The sequence below is a fragment of the Cnephaeus nilssonii genome (assembly GCF_951640355.1).
Source record: "Cnephaeus nilssonii genome assembly, chromosome: 17".
In the NCBI taxonomy this organism is placed as follows: Eukaryota; Metazoa; Chordata; class Mammalia; order Chiroptera; family Vespertilionidae; genus Cnephaeus; species Cnephaeus nilssonii.
In genome coordinates, this window is record NC_137088.1 from 35,808,401 (window position 1) to 35,832,402 (window position 24,002).

The 24,002-nt window shown below is 40.7% G+C and overlaps 1 protein-coding gene across 5 annotated transcripts in view; it reads right to left on the reverse strand.

The window, feature by feature from the left end:
• The window catches only part of ATG7 (autophagy related 7), a 254,822-nt gene that overhangs the window by 222,576 nt on the left and 8,244 nt on the right, over positions 1 to 24,002 (reverse strand). For 2 of the 5 annotated variants that reach the window (XM_079795433.1, XM_079795434.1), the window contains exons 2-3: positions 3,625 to 3,797; positions 3,078 to 3,132 (exon numbers count right to left, since the gene is read on the reverse strand). In XM_079795433.1, coding sequence (XP_079651559.1) covers positions 3,078 to 3,132; positions 3,625 to 3,797 — 228 coding nt within the window. Of the gene's footprint in view, positions 1 to 3,077; positions 3,133 to 3,624; positions 3,798 to 23,467; positions 23,622 to 24,002 lie in introns of those variants that run through there. The other 3 variants (XM_079795437.1, XM_079795436.1, XM_079795435.1) reach the window with 3 other exon arrangements.

The following is a 24,002-nucleotide window of genomic DNA, read 5'->3' on the forward strand; positions in this document are numbered from 1 at the left end:
AATAGAAAATTTTAATAAAATTTAATATTTTTTCTTGAACATTAACTTACCAGACACTCAATAACTGCACCAATTAGTAAGTGTAATGCAAATAAACCGATTTTTCTTGTTCTCCGAAAGCAAAATATTTCCTGTTGCGCAACAAACAAGGTAGTACAAGACCAGTGACGTGGCAATCGGGTGCTAAAATATTCGCTAATAGTATTAGTGGAGAGAAACGGTGCGCCAACGCATAAGGTGCGCAAGGGAAATGAATGCAACATGATTATAGTAACCAGTCATTAGGGAACATTGTAGTTTGTTATTAATAACTAGAGGCCCGGTGTATGGATTTGTGCACATTGAAAGGCAATTAATTAGAAGGTGGCCGGCAGGGCAGGACTGGGCGAGACGGGCCTGACATGCCCTGGAGCCAACCTTCCGGCCAGCCGCACCTGGGCAGTGCTGGGGCTCAAAGGGCATCTGCGGAATGAGCAGGGTCCCTCCAGCAGTTGAAGTCCCTTGGCCTGGCCTGCGGAGATCGGGCGAAACCAGCAGTCTGACATCCCCCGAGGGGTCCTGGAGTGCGAGAGGGCACTCTGCACAGTTGCTATCACTTGGCAGCTCCTATGTTGAATGTCTTCCTCCTGGTGGTCAATGTGCATCATAGCTACCGGTTAGATGGTCAGACGGTTGCTTAGGCTTTTATTTATATATATATATATATATATATATATATATATATATATATATATATATATATATATATATAACTAGAGGCCTGGTGCATGAAATTCGTGCACGGGGGGGCGTGTCCCTCAGCCCAGCCTGCACCCTCTCCAATCTGGGACCCCTCGAGGGATGTCCGACTGCCCGGACATCCCTCTCACAATCCAGGACTGCTGGCTCCCAACTGATCACCTGCCTGCCTTCCTGATTGCCCCTAACCGCTTCTGCCTGCCAGCCTGATCATCCCCTAACCACTCCACTGCCAGCCTGATTGATGCCTAACTGCTCTCCAGCCAGCCTGTTTGCCCCCAACTTCCCTCCTCTGCCAGCCTGGTCACCCCTAACTGTTCTCCCCTGCAGGGTTGATCGCCTCCAACTGCCCTCCCCTGCTGGCCATCTTGTGGTGGCCATCTTGTGTCCACATGGGGGCAGGATCTTTGACCACATGGGGGCAGCTATATTGTGTGTTGCAGTGATGGTCAATCTGCATATTACTCTTTTATTAGATAGAATAGAGGCCTGGTGCATGGGTGGGGGCTGACTGGTTTGCCCTGAAGGGTGGGGATTCCCTTGGGGCGTGGGGTGGCCTGAGCGAGGGGCCTGTGGTGGTTTGCAGGCCGGCCACGCCCCCTGGCGACCCAAGAGGAGGCCCTGGTATCTGGAATTTATTTACCTTCTACAATTGAAACTTTGTAGCCTGGAGCAAAGCCAAGCCTGTTGCTCGCTCTGCGGCCAGCAGCCATTTCTGTTGGAGTTAATTCACCTTCTATAATTGAAACTTTGTAGCCTTGAGTGGAGGCTTAGGCCGGCAACAGGATGGCTTCTTTTGTTACCGCGGAAACCCAAGCCTCCCTCCCGCTCTTGGTGGCTGTAGCCATCTTGGTTGGGTTTATTTGCATATTTGCTCCTGATTGGCTGGTGGGCATGGCTTGGCTGGTGGGCGTGGCTTAGGTGTAGCGAAGGTGCGGTCAATTTGCATATTACTCTATTATTAGGTAGGATGTATAACATGATTTGTAAAAATTAAGTTACGAAATATTTATTAAAATGTTTCTTACATACCATTATATTGGCTGGGCCGCAACAATATTCATTGTGGGCCATATGCAGCCTGCGGGCTGCGAGTTCAACATGCTTGCTGTAAGTCTTTAATTCTCAATTGTTTTATAGGCCCCCAACAAGGATCCTCTTCCACTCTTTTGTGTAGAATTCAGTTTGAAAAACAGTTCTCAAGGACCACAAAAGACCTAATCAAATCCAGTGACCCTTGCATTGAACTTGGACCTTTCTGCTTCTGACATTGTAGACCATCTCTTTCCTTCCTGAAAACATTTCCTTCCTTGGTTTCTATAACTCTTTTCTGGTTCTTTCTCCTCTCTGACAACTCCCGTTTCATTTGGTAGTTCTGTATCTTCTTGTCCTCCCTAATCGGGTATGTTCTGGCCCTTTGTTCTTCTTACAGGAGAGTCTCTTCCTCTCTTACAGCCTCATGATCTTTCCTTCATGGAAGACTCTCCAACCTAGTCTGACCAACCCTGCTTGACTCCAGTGCCTCTGGACATTTCTATTGGATGCTGTCATCTCAACATGTTCTAAAACAAACTTACCTCCTCCAAAAATTTTAGCCCCCTTCTGGTTTCTCTATTTCTGTAGATGATAACAAAATGCCCCTGGCTACTCAATGCAACCTCAGAAATACACTTTACCTTTCTCTCATGAGTGCTTCCTAAATTAGGTCACATGTGACCTTCCGCAAGCCATTTTACCTTTTGACCCATAGTTCCCTCATCTGAAAGAGAGAAATTACACCTGGCAGGTCTGAAAAGATTATTTATGTATGTGAAAATGCCTAGCTATTTAAATCAATAAATGCCTCTCTTCTCTGCAGCAACTCCCCATGGCCTCCAACCAGACAAAAAATTCTTTGAGGGTATATGTCATATTTCTATGTATATCCCTAGAATACCTTGCACAGTAGCTTCTATATAGAAGTAGCCTAATAAACATTCAGTGATGCTCATGGGTAAGCAACTAAAGGAATAAATCAAGAGATACCAATAAAGAATCACAAAATATTAACTATAATCAAACTCAGGAGGAATGTTATCTAAGTCTCAATCAATCTACATGGTACTTGACACCAAATAGGCTCTGATAAACACCTGCTGAAAAAATAAATAAGGTAGTCTTAAGCATCTAGTATTTGTCTCTCTGTTATGAGAGGTAAAAAGAATCATGAGGAACTGGCTCTGTTCACCAGGAGCTACCTGTTTCCCTGTGGTCCACCTATGAGAGAGGTTAAGAGTACTCATTTCTTGAAAAAGGCAAACAGTGTTCTTCACTATGGATTTGGAGCAAGAAATACTCACATGTCAAAAGCACTGAACTCCAATGTTAAGCGAGCTGGAAGCCCGGCAGAATCACCTGCACAGAAGCATTTTCACATTTTCAATCGTAAGTCATTAAAAGCAGCATTCAAAACAAAAATATTTGTGTGTAATTTTGTTTTCTTTGTTGAGCCCAAAATGCCCCAGCAAATTCGTGGTTATCCAAACTAAACAGAGGCTTAGCTTAAAATGACAGAGCTTTTGTGAATTTGAGAAATTTTCTAAGAATATAGAAAAAAATTTAATTGGGAAAAAATATTTCCAATCTTCTCCCCCAGCAATACTAAGTAACCAGTATTAATTCTTTGGATTAATAACTGGGGTTTTACAGCACCCTTTCTTTTTCCCACAATAGGGAAAAAAGAGGTAAAAATAAACTTGGGTCAAAAGTCAGGAAATAAAATAGAAACTGGTAAAGACCATTAGTTGTAAAAGACAAAAGTGTCCTTGCTAAAAGAAAACTGACCCTATACTGGAGGGCAGAGAATATAACAGAAGATGATGGAAGATGGAGTTTCATATTGCCTACCATTGTAGTAATAACCCTTAATGTCCTTGGGAGCTTCATCCAGCCGATACTCATTCAGCTTCTTCTGGGTCAACTCATGCCAAAATCCAACATCCAAGGCACTGCTAAATGGGGCAAACTGCAATTTAAAGAGTCCAGGATCCCCGGTAGATGCTGCCATTATTTGGTGCCTACTGAAAAACAAAATAGAACACAACTAAATAGCACAAAACATGGTAAAAATAAACATTTGTAATAATGCTTAATTAAAACAAACAAAAGAAGAAAGGGAGTAAAACTGTTTCTATTCCCAGATAACACAATTTTATATAGAGAAAATCCTTAAGACTCAACTAAAAAATGGTTAGATCTAATAAATGAATTCAGTAAAGTTGCATAATATAAAACTGACATGCAAGAATTAGTAGTGTTTCTAAGCACTAAAAATGAACTTTCTGAAAAAGAAACAAAGAAATCTACCCCAATTTATATTAGTATCAAAAACAATAAAATACTTAGGATGAATTTAACTGAGGAGGTGAAAGATCTCTACTGAAAACTACAAGACGTTAATGAAAGAAATCAATGAAGACAGAAATGGAAAGGTATCCTGTGTTCATGGATTGGAAGAATTAATATTGTTAAAATATCAATACTACCAAAAGACATCTACAGATTTAATGTAATCCCTATCAAGATTCCAATGGTATGTCTTACAGAGATAGAAAAAAACTCTCCTAACATTTAGATAGAAGCACAGAAGACCCCAAATAGAAAAAAAAAATCCTAAGAAAAAAGAACGAAGCAAAAGGTACCACACTGGCATAAGAACAGACAAATAGACCAATGGAACAGAACTGAGAGCCCAGAAATAAACCCCAGCACATATAGTCAATTACTATTTGACAAGGGAGCTAAGAATATTCAATGGAGAAAAGATAGTTATTTTTTAAATAAATGGTGCTGGGATAATTGGATATTCATATATAAAAGAATAAAACGGGACATATATCTTATACCACTCACAAAAATTAACTCAAAATGGATTAAAAACTTAAGTGTAAGAACTGAACCATAAAACTCCTACAAGAAAACATAAGAATAAAGACTCTTAGCATGGGTCTTTATAATGGTATTTTGGATATGACACAAAGCACAGGCAAAAAATAAAATAAAATAAACAAGTGAGACTAAATAAAACTTCTGCACAACAAAAGAAACTATCAACAAAATGAAAAGACAACCTGCAGAATGGGAAAGTATTTGCAAACCATATATCTGATAGGGGTTAATATCCAAAGTATATAAAGAACTCATACAACTCAATAGCAAAAGAACAAATGAGCAAAGACCCTAAAAAGACATTTCTCCAAAGAAGATATATGAAAGGCCAACAGGTATATGGAAAAATGTTCAACATCACAAGTCATTAGGGAAATGCAAATTAAAATTGCAATGAAATATCACCTCAAGCCTGTGAGAATGGTCATCATCAAATACAAGAGATAACAAATGCTGGTGTGAATGTGGAGAAAAGAGAATCCTTGTGCATTGTTGGTGGGACTATAAACTGGTACAGCCACCATGGCAAAGAGGATCCTCAAAAAATTAAAAGTAGAACTACCATCTGACCCAGCAATTCCACTTCAAGAATATATCCAAAGCAAATAAAAACACTAGAAAAGATAGCTGTACACCCATGTTCATAGCAACATTACTTAAAATACTCAAGACATGGAAACAATCTAAGTATCCACTGATGGGTGAATAGATAAAGAAGCTGTGATCCTATATAATAAAAGTGTAATATGCAAATTGACCCAACAGTGGAACGTCCGGTCGCTATGACGCACACTGACCACCAGGGGGCAGACGCTCAACGCAGGAGCTGCCCCCTGGTGGTCAGTGCGCTCAGCCAGAAGCCGAGCTCACAGCTGGCGAGCCCAGAGGCAGCGAGCCAGGCTCACGGCTGACGAGTGCAGGGGCGGTAGGGGGGGCCTCTCCTGCCTCCACTGCAGGTGGGTGATAAGGAGCGAGGAGTGCGGCACTGCGAGAGCCCTGGACTGAGAGAGAGATGTCTGACTGCCAGCTTAGGCCCGATCCCTAAGCTGGCAGGCGGACATCCCCCAAGGGATCCCGGACTGTGAGAGGGCACAGGCCAGGCTAAGGTACGCCCCTGCCAGTACACGAATCTTATGCACTGGGCCTCTTGTATATATGTATGCATATGTGTGTGTGTGTGTGTGTGTGTGTGTGTGTGTGTATATATATATATATATATATATATATATATATATATATTATTCAAACATTAAAAAACACACACAAGGAAATAGATGGACCCTGAAGTTATTATGCTAAGTGAAATAAGTCAGAGAAAGATAAATATTGTATGATCTCATATATGTGGATTCTAAATAAAAAATAACCAAGCTCATAGGAAAAGAGGTCAGACTTGTTACCAGAGGTGGAGGATAGGGGGAGGAGCAATTGGAGGAAGGTAGTCAAAAGAAACAAACTATAGTTGTAAGATAAATGAGTAGTAGGGATGTGATGTACAACATGATGACTATAGCTAACAATGCTGTATGACACATAGTTATTAAGAGAGCTCAGTCCTAAGAGTTCTCATCATAAGGAAAAATTTTCCCTTTTTTCTTCCTTTTCTTTTTATTGTATCTATATGTGAAGCTGGAAGTTAGTAGAGCCTACTGTGGTAATCATGTCACCATGCTGTGTGCCTTAAACTTATACAGGAATGTATATCGATTATTTCTCAATAAAACTGGGGGTGGGGGTTGGGGAACCAACCAAATAAACAGTGAGAGGTATTTGGGCTACCTGAAGATACATCTTTGGAAATCAACCCAAGTAATTTGCCCGTGTTGTCAAGTTTAGCCTCTTGACGTTAAAACTGATTTTTCTAAGAACTTTTCTTGGCCTTCACTTCTGTACATCTTTCTTTTTTGTCCAAATCAGTGTGACTGATGAATTAGTGTTATTCTTTATTACACATAGTCATAGTCTCAGCAGTTTTTGCCATCCTGTGTGGCCCTAGAGAAGTTTACAAGTACAAGAGTCCAGCCAGTTAGAAACACAACAAGACAAACTGTTGAGTTCTGAAAAAGAACAGTGCTTGAGCACTCCAGCCGAGGAGAATGAAGACGTTTCTTCCCACCTCACCACAGTGCCTGCATTTCTCTGAAATCTCATCTTTTATCCTTTAAATGCATGAAAATTTTGTGCCTTACTACATTTTCTTTAATATTTCATATTTTCCCTCAAATCATCAAATAAAGTTGACCCTCCTGGCAATCGAGCAGGTATACACAGTAACTCCCTATACTCCCTGCACACTCTCATGGATATAGGTACCCCAGTCTGAGAAGCACAATACTAGAGAAACTTGGCAGTTCCAAAAAGTGCGGGTTGATAAGTTCCCTTCACTTTCCATCCTGTCCAACTACCCCATCACCAAATTCATATTTCTGCAGCAGAATGTATAAATAGGCACACTAGATGGAATAAATAAATTAAAAAGACAGTTTACAACCACTCAGAGATTTTGCCTCAGTTTTGTGCTAAGTCTTCCAAACTTGTTGGATTTTAGAATTAGAGATAAGGAGCTTTGGACTGATAGTATCTATATGAAAAAATGCAAAGTTAGTATTACATAAAAGTGCTAAAAATCAACATGGAGTGTGGAGCAGAGCAGGGAGAAAGCTTCTGTGAAGGAGTAGGGTGTTGAAGATGGGCAGAGGGCTGAAGGAAAAAGACAGGGAACTGCTGTGGTAGAAACCAGGAAGCATGAGCCTAGCTCTTCTTAGTAGGAGGGCTGGTACTGTGCAACAGCAATGCACACACAAAGCTAAGTGGGTTACACAGGACAAGATGGAGAAGGCTTCAAAAGTGAGGCTGGCTCTGGCGGGTATTTTGAATTCACACCAAAAGGTTGTGGGTTCAAAATACTGGTCAGGGCACATATCTACGTTGTGGGTTTGGTTCCCAGGGCACAAAAAACTGACCAATGTTTCCCTGTCACATCAATGTCTCTCTCTCTGTCTCTCCCCCTCTCCCTTTCCCTCTCTCTCTCTCTCCCCCCTTCCTCCATCCCTCCCTCTAAAAATCAATGAAAACATATCCTTGGGTGAGGATTAAAAAAAAAAAAAAAGCGAGGCTGAAGAAATCTGGAGTGGGAAGCAAGTGACAGTTTGGAACAGGAAATATGACAGAAGTCTACGGTGGCAAAATTGCTTTGAAGGAGGCAGGAAGAGAGTCCTAGACGAGTGATCTTCAACCTTTTTCATCTCATGGCACATATAAACTAACTACTAAAATTCTGCAACACACCAAAAAAATATATTTTTTACCGATCTGAAAAAAATAGGTATAATTTTGATTCAGTCACACCAGACAGCTACTGTTGTCATTTTTTAAATTTTACTATCTAAGGGAAAAGAGGTCAGTGTTCCTGACTAAATAGTCAGGTATTGCAGGTTTTAAAAAAGAAGGATCTCTTACCCTTTGTGACAGCATGGATGGTTCTGAAGATTATTATGCTAAGCAAAATAAGCCAGCCATTAAAAGACAAATATCACATGATCTCACATATATGTGGAATCTAATGAACAAAATAAACTGACAAACAAAATAGGTCCAGAGACATGGATGCATGGAACAGACCGATAGATCTCAGAGAGGAGGGGGGTTAGGGTGAGGAAAGGAGGTGAACCAGAGAATTTCTATGCATATATGCATAGCTGATGGACAAAGACAGTAGTGTAATGAAGGCCTGGGATGGGACAGGGGTTGAGTGGAGGGGGAGGTAAGTGGGGGAGGAGGGAAATGGGGGGCATTTATAATACTGTAAATGATAAAAAAATAAATTTAAAAAAATCAATCATTATCAAGAAAAGATTAAACCATATCCGCACACTGCATAAAAAAAAAAAAAGAAAGAAAGAAAAGAAAACGTTTGAAGAGAGTAATGACAAATGGTGGCAAAGAACACTAAAAGTAAAAAATAAATAAATAAAAAAGAAGAAGAAAATGAGGCCTGGTCAATGCCATTGGATTTTCATTTTTAAAAGGAGCTCAGTGGTAGCTTTCTAAAGTGGAATTTGAGGGTAGATTATTAAAAACAGAACATGCTGTAAGAGTAGGATCAGCATGGGAAAGTAACCAACTGTGTGTCCCGGCATGTTCCAGAGGCCAGTTAAGTTTGCTACTGGATTCTTAATGGGTGGTTGTTTTTCAACAGGCTTAATGTGTTTGTCATATTTAAAAATATGCTTTGCCAACAGAAATCCAATTAAGAATTAATAAAAATTTCACAATGGGGACTTAACAAACTCAGAAAAACAAGCAGAAAACAAGAAGTGGGAAGTATAATAATTAAATATTTTTCTACATAATCAATAAGCTTAGTCAATCACAAAGGACAATGCATCATTGTCTTTAAAATTCTCTGCTGCCTTAGTATGGACCTGCAACATCGTGCACCAGACAATGCCATCTCACACCTCCACTCCCCGCAGAAATGTGTTCATGGGTCACTGACTTCAGTCCCTTCAGTCCCTTGTTAACCAACCAACCAACCAACCAACCAACCAACCAAACCCTTACTAGATTTAAGACACAGAGAGTCAGGTGTCATCCCTGCCTTGGCCTGCCAGTTTCTCGGCCTTATGCCTTTGCTGAGGCCCGTTGGAAACCTCTCCCCATCTACCAGGAAAATTTCTCCTCATCTCATAAGGTCCTTTATGAAGCTTTCATTAAAACCCATAGTCAGTAGGTATCAATAGTTCCTTTCTCCAAATGAAAACTTCCATTAGAGCATTTGTCACCATGAACCATACTTGCTTTTTAGAAAAATACACATTTTTATTGATTTCCTAGAGGAAGGGAGAGGGAGAAAGAGAAACATTAACGATGAGAGAGAATCATTGATGGGCTGCCTCCTGCATGCCCCACAATGGGGACCAAACTCGAAACCAGGGCATGTGCCCTGACCAGTAATCAAATTGTGACTTCCTGGTTCATAGGTCAATGCTCAACTACTGAGCCATGTCAGCCAAGCCTTTTTGATCATACCCTTTTAAAAGTCATTGAATATCGTTTCCTCTTATCTGCAGGGGATATGTTCCAAGATGCCCAGTGGATGCCTGAAAATGCAGAACCTATATATACTATGTTTTTTCTTATACATTCATACCTTTTCACTTATGGGAAGCACTTTATGGCTTCTCTTTGGCATATCTCAATTGCCAGCATCACTACTCTTGTGATTTGGAGCCACTGTTAAGTATGAATAAGGGTTACTTAAACACAAACCCTGTGATAATGAGACAGTTCATTTGATAACAGAGATGGCTACTAAGTGACTAATGGGCAGGTAGCATATACAGTGTAGATACACTGGAGAGAAGGATGATTCATGTCCCAGGTGAGATTTCATTGTGCTAATCAGAATAGTGTGCAATGTAAAACTTATGACTTGTTTATATATGTAATTTTCCATTTAATATTTTTAAACCAAGAATGACTATAGGTAACTAACACAGTGAAACTATGGATAAGGGAGGACCACTGTAATAGCGGCTGTACAGAAAAGAAAACGGGAAAGAGAAACCAAGATGGAGGCATAGGTACACACCTGAACTTGCCGACTCACACAACTACTTCAAAACTACAACTAAAAGACAAAACGGACATCATCCAGAACCACAGGAAGGCTGGCTAAGAAGAAATTCTACAACTAGAAGGGAAGAGAAAGGCACACTGAGACTCAGAGGAGCTGCGGAAGTAAAGGGCAGAGGTACGGAGGCCCGCGCGTGGAGAGGGCTGGCAACTGAGTACGCGGCTGGCTTTTTCAAGCCGGAGGGAGATACACGCTCCCGAATGCTCTGAACTCCAGTTCTGGGTGAGACTCTGGGGACCTACTCTCATATGGGGAGAAACTGGACTGTCTGGCAGTGGGCTGAACTCAAGGGCGGCTTTCTCTCAGTGGTGCTTGCAAGCGATTACCAAGGGACACTGAGACCCGGGGGCCTCTTAGGGGAGGGCTGACGGGAAGCCATTGCTGTTTGCTCTGCCCTGAGACTCCACCCCATCCAAGCTGTGCACAGAGGGTTTTGCATATGAATGGCCTGGTCCTTTGAAATCTAAACTTACCTATCAAACTGTAGCTGAGTCAGAGAGACCCAGAAAATCCAAAAGAAGGCCCAAGGCCCCACAGCAGCTTGCACTGCTTCAAATCTGGGCCTCATCTGGGCACCTCCAAAACCCAAACAAAGAAGAGGAATCTGCAGATCTCTCCGTAGCTCCTGCTGGGTGGCCTCAGGCAGAGACTAAATTAGCACCTCCTTGGAGATCCAAGAGCCAGTGTACCCAGGGGTCAGAGTAGGACCATCCAGATTACAACTCCTCAGATCCATAAGGACACACTAAGGGGGCAGACTCAGTGAGCACCAAAGCCCCACTGAAGCAAGTCTTGCCTCATAAGGGTGTCTCCAGCACAGAAGTTCTCCCATCGTAGACACAGCTGATCCTCACAGCCAATCGGCCTGGAGGTCAATTCCTCCGAGTGATACCAACAACAATCAAGGCTTAACTACAACAAGACTGTGCACACAGCCCACAAAGGGGTGCACAAAGTGTGTCCACCTCAGGTAACTGGGGAGGCTGAGCCACTGGGCCCTATAGGACACCTAGAACACAAAGCCACTCTATCAATACAGGAGAGCACCAAAATACGGAGACAAAGAAACAGGTCACAAATGAAAGAAATGGAGGAAAGCAAACTACTGGATATAGAGTTCAAAACCACAGTTATAACGTTTTTCAAGAATTTTCTAGAAAAGGCCGATAAATTTAGTGAGACCCTCGAGGATATGAAAAAGGACCAACTAGAAATTAAGCATACACTGACTGAAATAAAAAATAATATACAGAGATTCAACAGCAGACTAGAGGATCACAAGAATCAAGTCAAATATTTGAAATACAAAGAAGCAAAAAACACCCAATAGGAAAAGCAAAAAGAAAAAAGAATCCAAAAATATGAAGATAGTGTAAGGAGCCTCTGGGACAACTTCAAGTGTACCAACATCCAAATTATGGGGGTGCCAGAAGAAGAGAGAGAGCAAGACATTGAAAACCTATTTGAAGAAATAATGACAGAAAACTTGCCCTACCTGGTGAAAGAAATAGACTTACAAGTCCAGGAAGTGCAGAGAACCCCAAACAAAAGGAATCCAAAGAGGACCACACCAAGACACATCATAATTAAAATGCCAAGAGCAAAAGACAAAGAGAGAATATTAAAAGCAAAAAGAGAAAAACAGTTAGTTACCTACAAGGGAGCACCCATACGACTGTCAGCTGATTTCTCAACAGAAACTATGCAGGCCAGACGGGAGTGGCAAGAAATAGTCAAAGTGATGAACAGCAAGAACCTACAACCAAGATTACTCTACCCAGCAAAGCTATCATTCAGAATTGAAAGTCAGATAAAGAGCTTCACAGATAAGAAAAAGCTAAAGGAGTTCATCACTGCCAAACCAATATTATATGAAATTCTGAAAGGTATTCTGTAAGAAGAGGAAGAAGAAGAAAAAGGTAAAGATAAAAATTATGAACAACAAATACATTATCTATCAACAAGTGAATCTAAAAATCAAGTGAATAAAAAATCTGATGAACAGAATAAACTGGTGAATATAATAGAATCAGGGGCATAGAAAGGGAGTGGACTGACAAACCTGGGGGGGCGGGAAGGGGTGTGGGGCGTGTGGGAAGAGACTGTGATTTTTGTCCAGTGGATGAGGACAGTGGGGGGGGGGGGGGGTAAGGGCATGGATGGGGTGGGGTGGGAACCGGGTGGAGGGGAGCTATGGGGTGGGGGGGGGGGGAAAGAGGAACAACTGTAATAATCTGAACAATAAAGATTTAAAAAAAAAAAAGAAGAAGAAAACAGGAAGAAGAAAGAGGTTAAGTAACTTGTCCAGTCACACAGAAAGTGGAAGAGCTGAGTTTATAACCCAGGTCTGGTGGCTTCAAAGCCCCGACTTTCATACTATACTATACTTCCTTGAAGGAAGGCATACCCTATCCACCCCCCTTCAAAACGTTTATATTGCCCATCAGCCCCACATATGCTAAAAAAATAACCAATTATTTTGAAAGCACACACACACACATACACACTCTCTTGACTCAAGAACCAAGAAGAAAAAGCCAGTGGCCAGAGCAATCACTGAATATGGAAGGAATTCAACACAGTAGCAGAGAGCGGTACAAATGGGTTTCCTCTGTGTGATGGATCATCAGGTCCCTACACACTCTTAACCCTTTGCACTCGCTTGCTTTTTTCTCGATTCCTTTATTCTACTCGGGATTTAATTTTTTAAATACCCCAGATTTTACAAAGCGCGGCAGTAGAATAAAAAACTGGAGTTTCTTTTCATACAAACTTTATTTGGATTTTTTAATATTTCAAATTATTGATACATTCAAAGAGTATAAAAAGAGCTGCTACCGATGCTAACCGTGTCGAGTCACACTCAACATCTGAGTGCAAAAGGTTAAAGGTCAACAGAAACCTGTTCACATCATCACTTTGATGACCTTCTGAGTTAAAAATGGAATTTTACCAGTGCCAGGGACAAAGGAGAAAACTCTCTTCCACATAGCACTTCAGCAGCTGGTGAAGTTACTCAGGATGACCACTTAGAAGATAAAGGATAGGCATACTAAGAAAGTAATCTGCATAACAGATATATCCTTCAAACATTTCTGACTTATTTGATCTTTGAGAAATTCCAAACAGAATCCAAGAGCCTATTTCACAAAAGAATATGGCTGGTGTTTAGCTGCTGAACTGTTGTTTGACAGGCTAAGAAAACGGGAAGGTCTTAAGCAACAGCAGCAACATGTGATTAGGTATCTGCTAGAAACATCTAAATAGGATACTCAAATATAAATGCATCACTTAGGAACCTATACATCTATGTCACATTGCCATCTTCCCTAAACTGGAAGAGAAGATTAAAGAAGTAATGATGAGAGGGAATTCTGGAGAGAATGGGAAGTGAGTTATAGATACATAGTTATGTGTAACTAACCTAGGTCCAAACATTACCTGCTTCCTAAAAATTAAGACTTGCAGTGAGATTTCTGGCCTTCAACATTACATACAGACATAGTCAAGAAAAGAAATGGACAGAGACATCATTATAAGTATGGCTCAATTTTATTTCAAACAATTTCTATCATATTCAGGATATGAAACCCAGGAGTTACACAAGAAGGGATTGTGTCACTTCCAATGAAAGAGGAAGGGCTTTCATGAGGATTCAATACTGTAATGAACAAGAATCCCAGCAGTAACCAAAACATCTAGTTCAGATTAAACTGAAAAAGTAGGTGGGTGGTTAAGCAATAGGGACCCTCTGGGGCTGTGTCTACCACCCAAACTTGGTGCAAATTTCTGGCTTTTATGAAAATAAAACGAAGTCATTCTCAGAAACCTACAAATAGATTAAAAATAGTACCTTTGGAGACTTAATTAAAAGTTTCTGTCCAAATGGACCTACACCTTGTGTTCGTGTTGTTCTTTAACATCAAATCCCTACAGGAAATGTACGTTAGTAGTGACTTCCTAAGAAAGAAGCTATGGGGTCAGGAGAACCTTAGTTTCACTGTATGACCCTTTGCCCTTCTGAATTTTGTGTATGTGAAATAACAATTCAAAAATAAGTAAAATCATTAAAGACAAAAGTCCTAACCCAATGGCTCAAAGACAGGGAATGAGAGAGGTAACACTGCCAGCTCAGCTGCTTTAGTGCCAAGAAATAACACCTGGGATATCCTTGATGAAAAAAACATGTCTTATTCATCTTTTTTTCAGCACTTAGCACAGTGCCTAGAGTATATTAGCTCAGTAAATGTTGACATGAAATAATAGCTCTCTTCCCCACAAAAGGGGCAAAGGATGGATGCTATAGTGAGACAAATTTCAGCAGATTTTAAAAATTACTAATAGCCTGAATTGTCCAAATAGGAAATAAAGTGACTAGAACGAAAATAAATTTTCCATTAGTGAAAGTGCTCAAGCATATATTAGATGATTATTTGCCAAGTAACAGTGCAGAAAGAATTACTGTATCAGGCAGTCAGGCAAGAGGCCAGGGGTTGGCAGGCTTTTTCTGAAAAGGGCCAGATAGTAAATATTTTAGGCATCGCAGGCCAAAACAGTTCCTGTCATATTTTCTTTCTTCTTCTTCTTCTTTTTTTTTTTTACAACTCTTAAAGAATGTAAAAAACATTCTTAGCTCATAGTTACACACACAAAAAAAAGGCCCTGAGCAGGATCTGACCTGCAAGCTGTAGTTTGCTGACCCCTGGACTAAATGATCTTCCAAACATGTTATTTTTGATCCTTTGAAGTTGACAATAATGTATTTTGTTTTTAGGGAGACTGACATTTTGGGAAAAATATTTTTAGAGAGTAGCAGAGATCTGTAAGGATGCTGAGGGGGAAACAGATTGCAAGACCAGATTCCAAGGCCACATTTGCTGGTCTACAATATGTACCTTGTAATGATGCAAACACATCTTCATGAAGTGGTAAATGCAGTCTACACAGATCACTCTCACACATATGTCAGCATCATTAAGCCAAGATGAAGCCCATTTGATATTTATTGAAGCTCATAATATGCGGGGAAGACTACATCAGTGGCATCTCACATCCTAAACAGGTATGTTATCACACCGCTGTTGGTTTCCTTCATTACTTTCTCTTGGACCTCTGTGATTGCCTTCCAACTTCTCTAGTGCCACCCTGCTGGCCCTGCTACTCTCCACCTCTGACTTGATGCTAAAGAAACATTGAGCTGCTCAGTGCTCCTCTACTCTAACATACTTGCTGTCCTGCCTCCACAACCCTGAATGAACAGCCCCCCTCTGTCTAAAAGGCACAGCAGCCCCCATGACTGCCTGGGACTTTTCAAAATGCAGATCAGGGATTTTTCTGTTACAGAAAGCCTTCCCAGAGCTGCCCCTCACTTTCTCTACTCCTCTCATGCTCCTCCCGTCAGCTACAGTTAATCACTTCTGTATCTAAGCTACCTCTACATTTAGTAGTGCTGTTCAACTCTTTGCATATATGTCTCCATTCTATCTGCCTGATTGTAAAGTCTACAAATATAAATTCTAGCTCATACTCCTCTCAATATACCTTAGTCCCTTGAAGAATGGCTCTCAAATATGGATTCTAGAAACAAGAGAAAGAGATAACTCAGGCTTCTGTGATTGGGAGGACAAACTTCAGGCTTATTACCATGGAATATGGAGACTGGAGTAAGAAGTCAAGAACATACGGAGATATGCCATATGACTTGGAAGGTCTCTAAACCTATTATTTATTGTTTCTTAAGGACTAAGATCTCAGAGGACAGGAAATATGCATGTACAAATCAATTTAAATGAAAACTTCATCAAATACAAAAGTAATAAAGAATAAATATCTCTTCCCGAAAGTGGGTACGGTACACAAGTTAAAAGACTACATTCACAGTCTCAGAGAATTTCTCCACAAATGTATTAATTACAAAGGAAAGAAAAAGTGACTCTTCAGTGACAAAAATCTGGCAGACACTATCTTAGTAACAGGATCAAAGTTAGCACCCACAGTAATGGGGCAACTGGACATTGTGTACTGTCAACAGAATGCACTGAAAGTAACATTTCCACTATATTCAGCAGAAAATACTTGTCCTGGGTCTAATCGGGAGGAAATATCAGATAAACCCAAATTGAAAATCATTCAACAAAATGACTGGGACTGGCTGGCTTATAATTTTTAAGAGTGTCAAGGTCTTAAAATCAAGGGAAGGTTAAAGAACTATTCCAGAGTGACAGATTAGAAAGATATGACTGGGGGCTACACCTGAATCTTGGATCAACACCTCTCACTATAAAGGATGTTATTGGGACAAAATCTAAATGGAAGAAGGGTATATGGAAGGTCTTTGCCTTATTCTTGTAAGGTTTCTGTAACTGTTCCAAAGTAAAAATATTAAGACAATTTTAGGGCCTACACACACCCAGCGTATGGTATGTTCAACGGACAAAACCAATCATCGTGATAGAAGTTAGAATAGTAATTATAGGGTGGAGTGGGACTATTGACTGGGAAGGGGCATGAGGAAGCCTCCTGGGAAGCTGGAAATATTCTATATACCCTGAGCTGGGTGGTGGTTATAAGGCACCATTTTTATATAGCTCATGTGTAAAAATCCATGAGCTATATATTTACAAAGAGTGCACTTTACTATATGTATGTTATACCTGAATAAAAAGGTAGAACAGAAAACCCTATATTCAAGCTATACCAATCCTACAAAGAACCTTCCTGTATTTATCCAACTGTTAACAGATGATGTATTTAAATGTACCGGTAGCTTTGGTGAAAAGAAATTGTTCTAAACAAGGAGTCTAAATGAAACATCATTCCATACATTTTTCTAGCATTTTGTTATTAAAGCTGAAGATGCAAGTATTTTGGCTTTGCTTCTTATATAATTAATTGGAGCAGAAGTGCTTCCTGGATTGAGTCTGCCCAATCGTTCTCCCTCCAGGGGAGACCAACAGGATTGGACACAGCAAATATTACACCAGTACAGTATTTTTTAAATGAAGAAGTAAAACTGGTAGAAAGTAAAAAGCAATCAGAGAGAAAACTTAACAAACCTGTCTTTAGGGAAACTAGACCCTTGGAAGGAGGGCAGAAAAACAGACCAGCCAGACTATACTAAAAAATCTCTAACTATAATTTTTCCATGTGTATTGTTGGGCTTTTGTTTGCTTGCTTGGGTAGGGCACAGGAGTTTTGAATAGTTCAGAGAAAATGCTAAAAGTTAAGGTAGTTGGGAGCTTGGTCTTCGGTCAGACAAACCCAATTTTGAGTTCTGGCTCCACCTCTCACTGGCTGAATAGACATGGGCAGGTAACTTCATCCCCTGTGCCTTGATGTCCTCATCTGTAAAGTAAGGATAATTACACCCAACCCAGGAGGTTGTTGGGAAGGCTAAATGAGAATGTATGTGATGCTCCTGTTAGTGCCTGGAATACAGCCAGCAGTTAATTAATGGTAGCTGCTATCAGTTTTTCTTGTCACGCCCCCCATTCCACCCCAACACACACACAACAGTGCCTGACTAATGTGGCTGCTTTTCCCCATGCTCACTATGAAAACTTTACCTGCCTCAAAACACATCGCACTGAAATCTCAGCACTCTTCATGGTCGTCACAGAGGCAGTTTAATTAAAAGGAAACAGATGGTCTCATGCTATAGATCAAGGGGAAGTCCAGGGGACAAGTTCTAAGGGGTTAGGAGCACTCTGTTCAATTTCTCTGAGGCCACGTGGGGCCGTTCACTTAGCAGAAGTGCCAGAATAACCACAATTTGGTCCTGAAGTAGCTCCTCTGGGCCAAATGGAGCACATAGAGCAAGCTTCTGTTTTCATTTTTCCAGCTGTGGGGCTTCGAGCTCTGGCAGTCATTAAAATAAGCACCAAAGCACATGACCAAATCCCACTGACAAAAAGAATATGTTCTTAGCTGCTGATGGGTAAAAGGAGGTGGAGATGGCCAGAAGTGTGGAGAGGGCCCCTCTGGCATATGGGGCCGATGCACGTTCTGTAGGCTAATGATGCTTCTGCAACTTCATGAGTCTTGGAAATAATTTGCAAGACTGCTAAAGAGGGAGGTTTTAAAAACTTTCATTTCCAAAACAAGGGGGAGAAGTTCCAAACTTAAAAGAAAGAATAGGCTTTACCGGGAGATGAAAACTCAGGACTCCTAAAGGGGAACCAGCTGGGTACAGATGCCTCAATTTCTTTTAAAAATTGCATTCGAGTCAAGATGCCCCTAAGCCAAACTGATGTCTCCACAAGACAAAATGGCTTTTTGTGACTGTTCTGTTAGGTGGTAACAGCTGATTACATAAGCAGGCAGGATAATTGCTATTATGGACAAGTTGTCCCCTCACCTCCATGTGAGCCACCTACCCTACAGAATCAACATTTGTTCCTTTAGAAGGTCAATCAGTCACTTCCATAGTCTTCAAACTGTAACCTGCATTCTCACTGGTTACTTCTGGGAATTGTTTTTCTTTTATTTTTTTTTCTATTGTAATAACCCGAACCTTCACATATAATCTGCTCACAGCCAGCCTCAGTTTTTTTGAGAACGGACCCACTAGATACCAGTATTGTGGGGGTGTGGCATGCCTATGAAGGAGAGTAAAAGCTGAGAAAATCTGGGAAAGTGGAGAAAGAGACAACACAAGGATGATGGAAAACAAACAGCATGTCTACTTTTGAGTGTTTTTTGTTACATTCACCAATCAACAGTGTCATATTGCTCCATTCTATACATGAGGTACAGCCACCTGGATTTACCTGAATTGCTGGGGAACCCTTAATGTAAACCATCAACTAAAATCTGTGATGGTTTCCTAAAAGCTGGCTGAAAAAATGAAGGCTTGCTTATGAATAACAGTTTCTATGGTTTCCACTTTTGGGACCTTTAAGGAGTTCTGGAAAATGAGAGAAGTGCTAAAAAATTGGGGCAAGCCAGTACTTGATTTCAGATTTTCAAGATATTTGATTTCCAAAGATGAGAATAAGGATGGATTCCATATCCCACTGAACAGATACTTTGCTCCAAGGAAAAGTGCCATATGAGTCATTCTAGTCCACATGGTATCTTTGTCCAATTAGAAAATTGTACCCCTTCAAGGCATTTTACTTCCTTTTCTCAGAAAGCTCAAGGCTTTTTTACTCTTGTCTGCCAAAAAAACTGTCATTATAAAAATACATCCATAATACCTATATCTAAACAGAATCCCCTCAGATGTGACCTTTTGCACAGTACACAACCTGCACAACTGTATGCAGCAGTACTGAGTAATCACAAGAGGCCACTATGGTGTATTTAAGAAGAAGGAACTACAAAGTAACTTATTTCTGCCTTGATCACAGAAGAGCCATAAACAGGATACATCTGGAACTCAGCATGGTCTCTGACAAGACTGCTCCAGATATTCTAATAGATATGATGAATATGTAGGAATTAAATACTAACATGGAGGAATTAAGAAATGGTAAGATAATCTTATTCAAAGAATGTTGGTTAAGGAATTAACTGATGTTAATAAGAAAGGAACTAATAGTGGTAAGTCTTTGGCTCAGTCTTTGGTCCTGTCCAATTTATTTTTACAGTAGGTCCCTCTGTTTCAGTTTCAATTAACCAAGGTCAATCACAGTCCAAAAATATTATTTAAAAAATTTCAGAACAATAAGTTTTAAATTGCACACTGTTCTAAGCAGTGTGATGAAATCTTGCACCTTCCAGCTCCGTCCTGCCATGGTTGTTAATCATCCCTTTGTCCAGTGTATCCACACTGTATATGCTACCCCCTGTTAGTAAACAAAAATAGAAACAAAAACAAACCCTTCAATTATCAAGGATTCTCAACTATTGACATCACCTACTCTGGACATCCGACCAGATATCATCATCATGGCTCAATGATCCAGGATTACCCAAAGCAGCTGAATCTCCTGATATATAGCTAGAAGGTCAAGAGTTGCCTGCATCATTCACTTCACCACATAGGCATTTTATCATCTCACTTCATCACAAGAAGGGTGAGTACAGAACAGTAAGATATTTTGACAGAGACCACATTCACATAATTTACAGTATATTATTGTAAATATTCTATTTTATTATGAGTTATTGTTGTTAATCTCTTACTGTGCCTCATTTATAAATTAAACTTTATCACAGGTATGTATGCATAGGAAAAACCACAATACATATAGGGTTCAGTATTATCCATGGTTTCAGGCATCCACTGTGGGTCTAGAAACGTATCCCTCATGGATAAGGTGGGACTACTGTATTTTATTTAACTATATTAATGAATATTCATCAGTATTTACTAACTATTTCATGTATGCTGAACCTTGTGTCAGGGGCTTAAGCAGTAAAACAGACGAATCGATTCAATAAGGTATTGTTATTATATTTTATCAGTGACTTGGATAACAATGTTTGCTTATCAGCTCTACACAGGACACGAAGCAGAAATAGGCAATACAACGGATAACAAAAATTCAGAATAAAAAAGATTCTTACTGCCTGCAATCACAGGCCTATTTTAACAAGATTAAAAATTTCAGAGGTAATATAGGTTTATAAATCTCAGTCCAAAAAATAACCCCACAATTGGACAACAATGCAGTCTGATACCCTGGAGGCAGTACAAAGACGGAAGGGCATAGCTTCTTCATAAGCCAAAGAGACACAAGTTCAAATTCCACTTGTTTCTGGCCACACAATCTCGTGCAAGTCATTTAACTTCTCTGAGCCTATTTCCCCACGTATAACATGAGACACCACATATGATACAGAATTATTGTGAGGATTCAATTAGAAAATAATGTATCTGACACAAGGTACTCAAAAGTAGAACTAATATTATCAACAAAACATGTGCCAAAGTCACTGGAGTTCCCATTTAGTTATTCCTCCAATAAACAATCATATAATGTACTAGTCCCAGTGCTATATTTCAGGATTCAATGGCAAAAAAAGCTATGGCTTCTGCTTTTAAGGATCTAATAGTTTTAATGGTTAGACAGACCAGGAGAGACAGTATGGCAGTTTGTGGGTAAAACTAGGACAGTACAATGTGATGTTTGTATAGGGTGTTATGGAATGAGGAAGGAGGGGTATCTAAATTAGACTGAAGAAACAGGGATTTGCATTTTAGCAAAGATCTGTATTTTAGAAAGGGCACAAACACCAGTGAGGGCCAGCCTGCTAAGGCAGGGCAACCAGCTTGGAGGCCATGCAGGAATATAGGCAGGAAGTAAGAAGAACCTGATTTAAGGCAGTAGGAGAGAAAATAGAGAAGACGAAGATGTGTCAATAGATATCAAAGATTCTGATGACTACCTGGGCTCAGAGGGATGGTATGAGAGGGAAAAGTCCACAATGACTCCCAGGGTTCTGTTGTGAATGACTAAATGGAAGGAGAATGAGTGAGACTACAGAATGGTGAATCACAGGTTTGGTGGAGAGATGCTGAGCTTCATTTTGAACTTGGTGAGTTTGAGGGCTGGCACTCAGGAGAGATCCTGGCTCAAGTAGAGCAGGGGTCATTGGCACATAAATGGGAGTTGCAGCTGGGGAAAAGTAGAGAAGGCAGAGCCTTGGAGAAAACTAGCATTTAAGTGACCAAAGGAGGAAAAGAGCCCACAATAGAGAAATACTACAAAGCAGGAGTGGTTTTTCATATGTGAAAGAATATCAGGCAATATCAGATGTGCTGAGAATTCAAAAGATTAGGAAGGAAAAGTGTTTAGGAGTTCTGGCAACATCGAGGTCTGATGACTGGAAGCCTCAAAGGCATGGTTAAGAGGCTGGGAGAGGAATGAAAATGTGAAAGACAAGGAGACAGGTAAGAGCTGCTCATGTACAAATTAGAAGCACTGAACAATGCTAAGAGCTGACAGTGTGACAGTGTCAAGAGCATGATGTGATGTGTGTGTTTACAACAAAGCCAGATGGGGCCTTAGGTTATCTCAAGAAAAAGTCCTGCTTTTCATGATCAGATGCCTTGAGGAAAGAGGACTTCCTTTCTACACCACACAAAGAGAGACTGTCAAACAAGAACAAGTTCAAAAGAGGGTAATCAGAATGAAGAAAGTATGAGGTAAGGTCAACGGTGATCTTTCTGGGGCTGGACTGATACCAAATGAATAGGCTGTTACCCAGTCTGCCAAGACCATGGAGATGTATATTGTCTACTTGGTAGCAAGGCAGCACCTATTTTTTTCACCCTTGAATCACAATTGGGTCTTACTTACACTGAGAAAAGTGTAAGTAAGGATTGGGAGATAGAGAAGAGGAAGGCATTTGTGAACTTTGCTATTCCATGGGTAAAACTGGAGGACTGAGGCAATCTGAGAGAAGGTCAGGAATAATCAGGGAACTCTAATCAAAGAACTCCGTTACTACTTATTACCATGCAGAGGATTCATTATCCTCTACACCAATATCTTGATTCCTTTCTCTCTCCTCTTCCCTGTATGGGGTCACACCAGTCCAGCCAATCCCACTTCCTTTATCTTTCAAATCCACCACCCCTCTCCCTCTCCACAGTCACTGCCTTGATTCAGGCCTCCTTCTTCTGTCACCTAGACCACAGCAACAGTGCCCTGACTGGTCTCCCCGCTGGTCCCATCCTGTTCAATAGAATCACCACAATGCTGCCTGAGTAATTTAAAATAGATGAGAGCCTGTCACACCTTGTTTAAAATCCTTCAGTGCCCCATTCTCCAGCACCACCCTTTCAAAGTAAAGTCCAAACTTCTCTGCATGGCAATATTAACTGCTGCAGTTTATTGTTTGCCATCTACCAGAGCCAATTGGGTAACACTTACCTTGTTTAATTCTCACATCAACCCTGGGAGGGCTTATATTTCCTCCTTTTATGGATGAGAAAACTAAAGCTTAGAAAGTGACTTGCCCAAGGTCAAAAAACTAGTTCAGCAGCAACGCTAGTATTGGTACACAAGTATTTTAGATTCCAAAGTCTGTGTTCATAACATGCTATTGCCCACAAGACCCTTCATGATCTGTCTCCTGCTTACCTTTTCAGTCACCTCCTATCCTACAACTCCACACTCCAACTTGGGTGAACTACCAGCAGGTCATGCATTGTCACCCACAGCCTTTGCTCACACCACTCCCAGGGGTCTGCACTATCTTCCCACCTCTCACCTTTAGGACTTGGGTAAAGCGACACCTCCTCACAGAAGCCTTCTCTGATGCCCGAGTCTAGATGTTATGGGATGAGGAAGGAGGGGTATCTAAATTAGACTGAAGAAACAGGGATTTGTATTTTAGCAAAGATCTGTATTTTAGAAAGGGCACAAACAAGGCAGCACCTATTTTTTCACCCTCTTAACCATGCCTTTGAGGCTTCCAGTCATCAGACCTCGATGTTGCCAGAACTCCTAAACACTTTTCCTCCCTTTAGGGTGACCTATGAGCACCCTAAATCCTCCTCTAGAAAACATCTACAACAGCTTCATACAATAGTGCTGTTGTCTATCTCCCTGAAGTGGGAAAAAAAAATTCCTTGAGGACAGGGAGGTGTATCTTCCTCGTTTTAGTATTTCCAGCTTGCAGAGCAGTGCCAAGCATAGCAGAAGCTCAATAAACACTTATGCTTATTCTTTATCATGAGAGGCTGGCTGGGAACAGAAAAAGGACCTGTGGTTGAATAAGAGCCCTACACTTAATTTCTTAAATG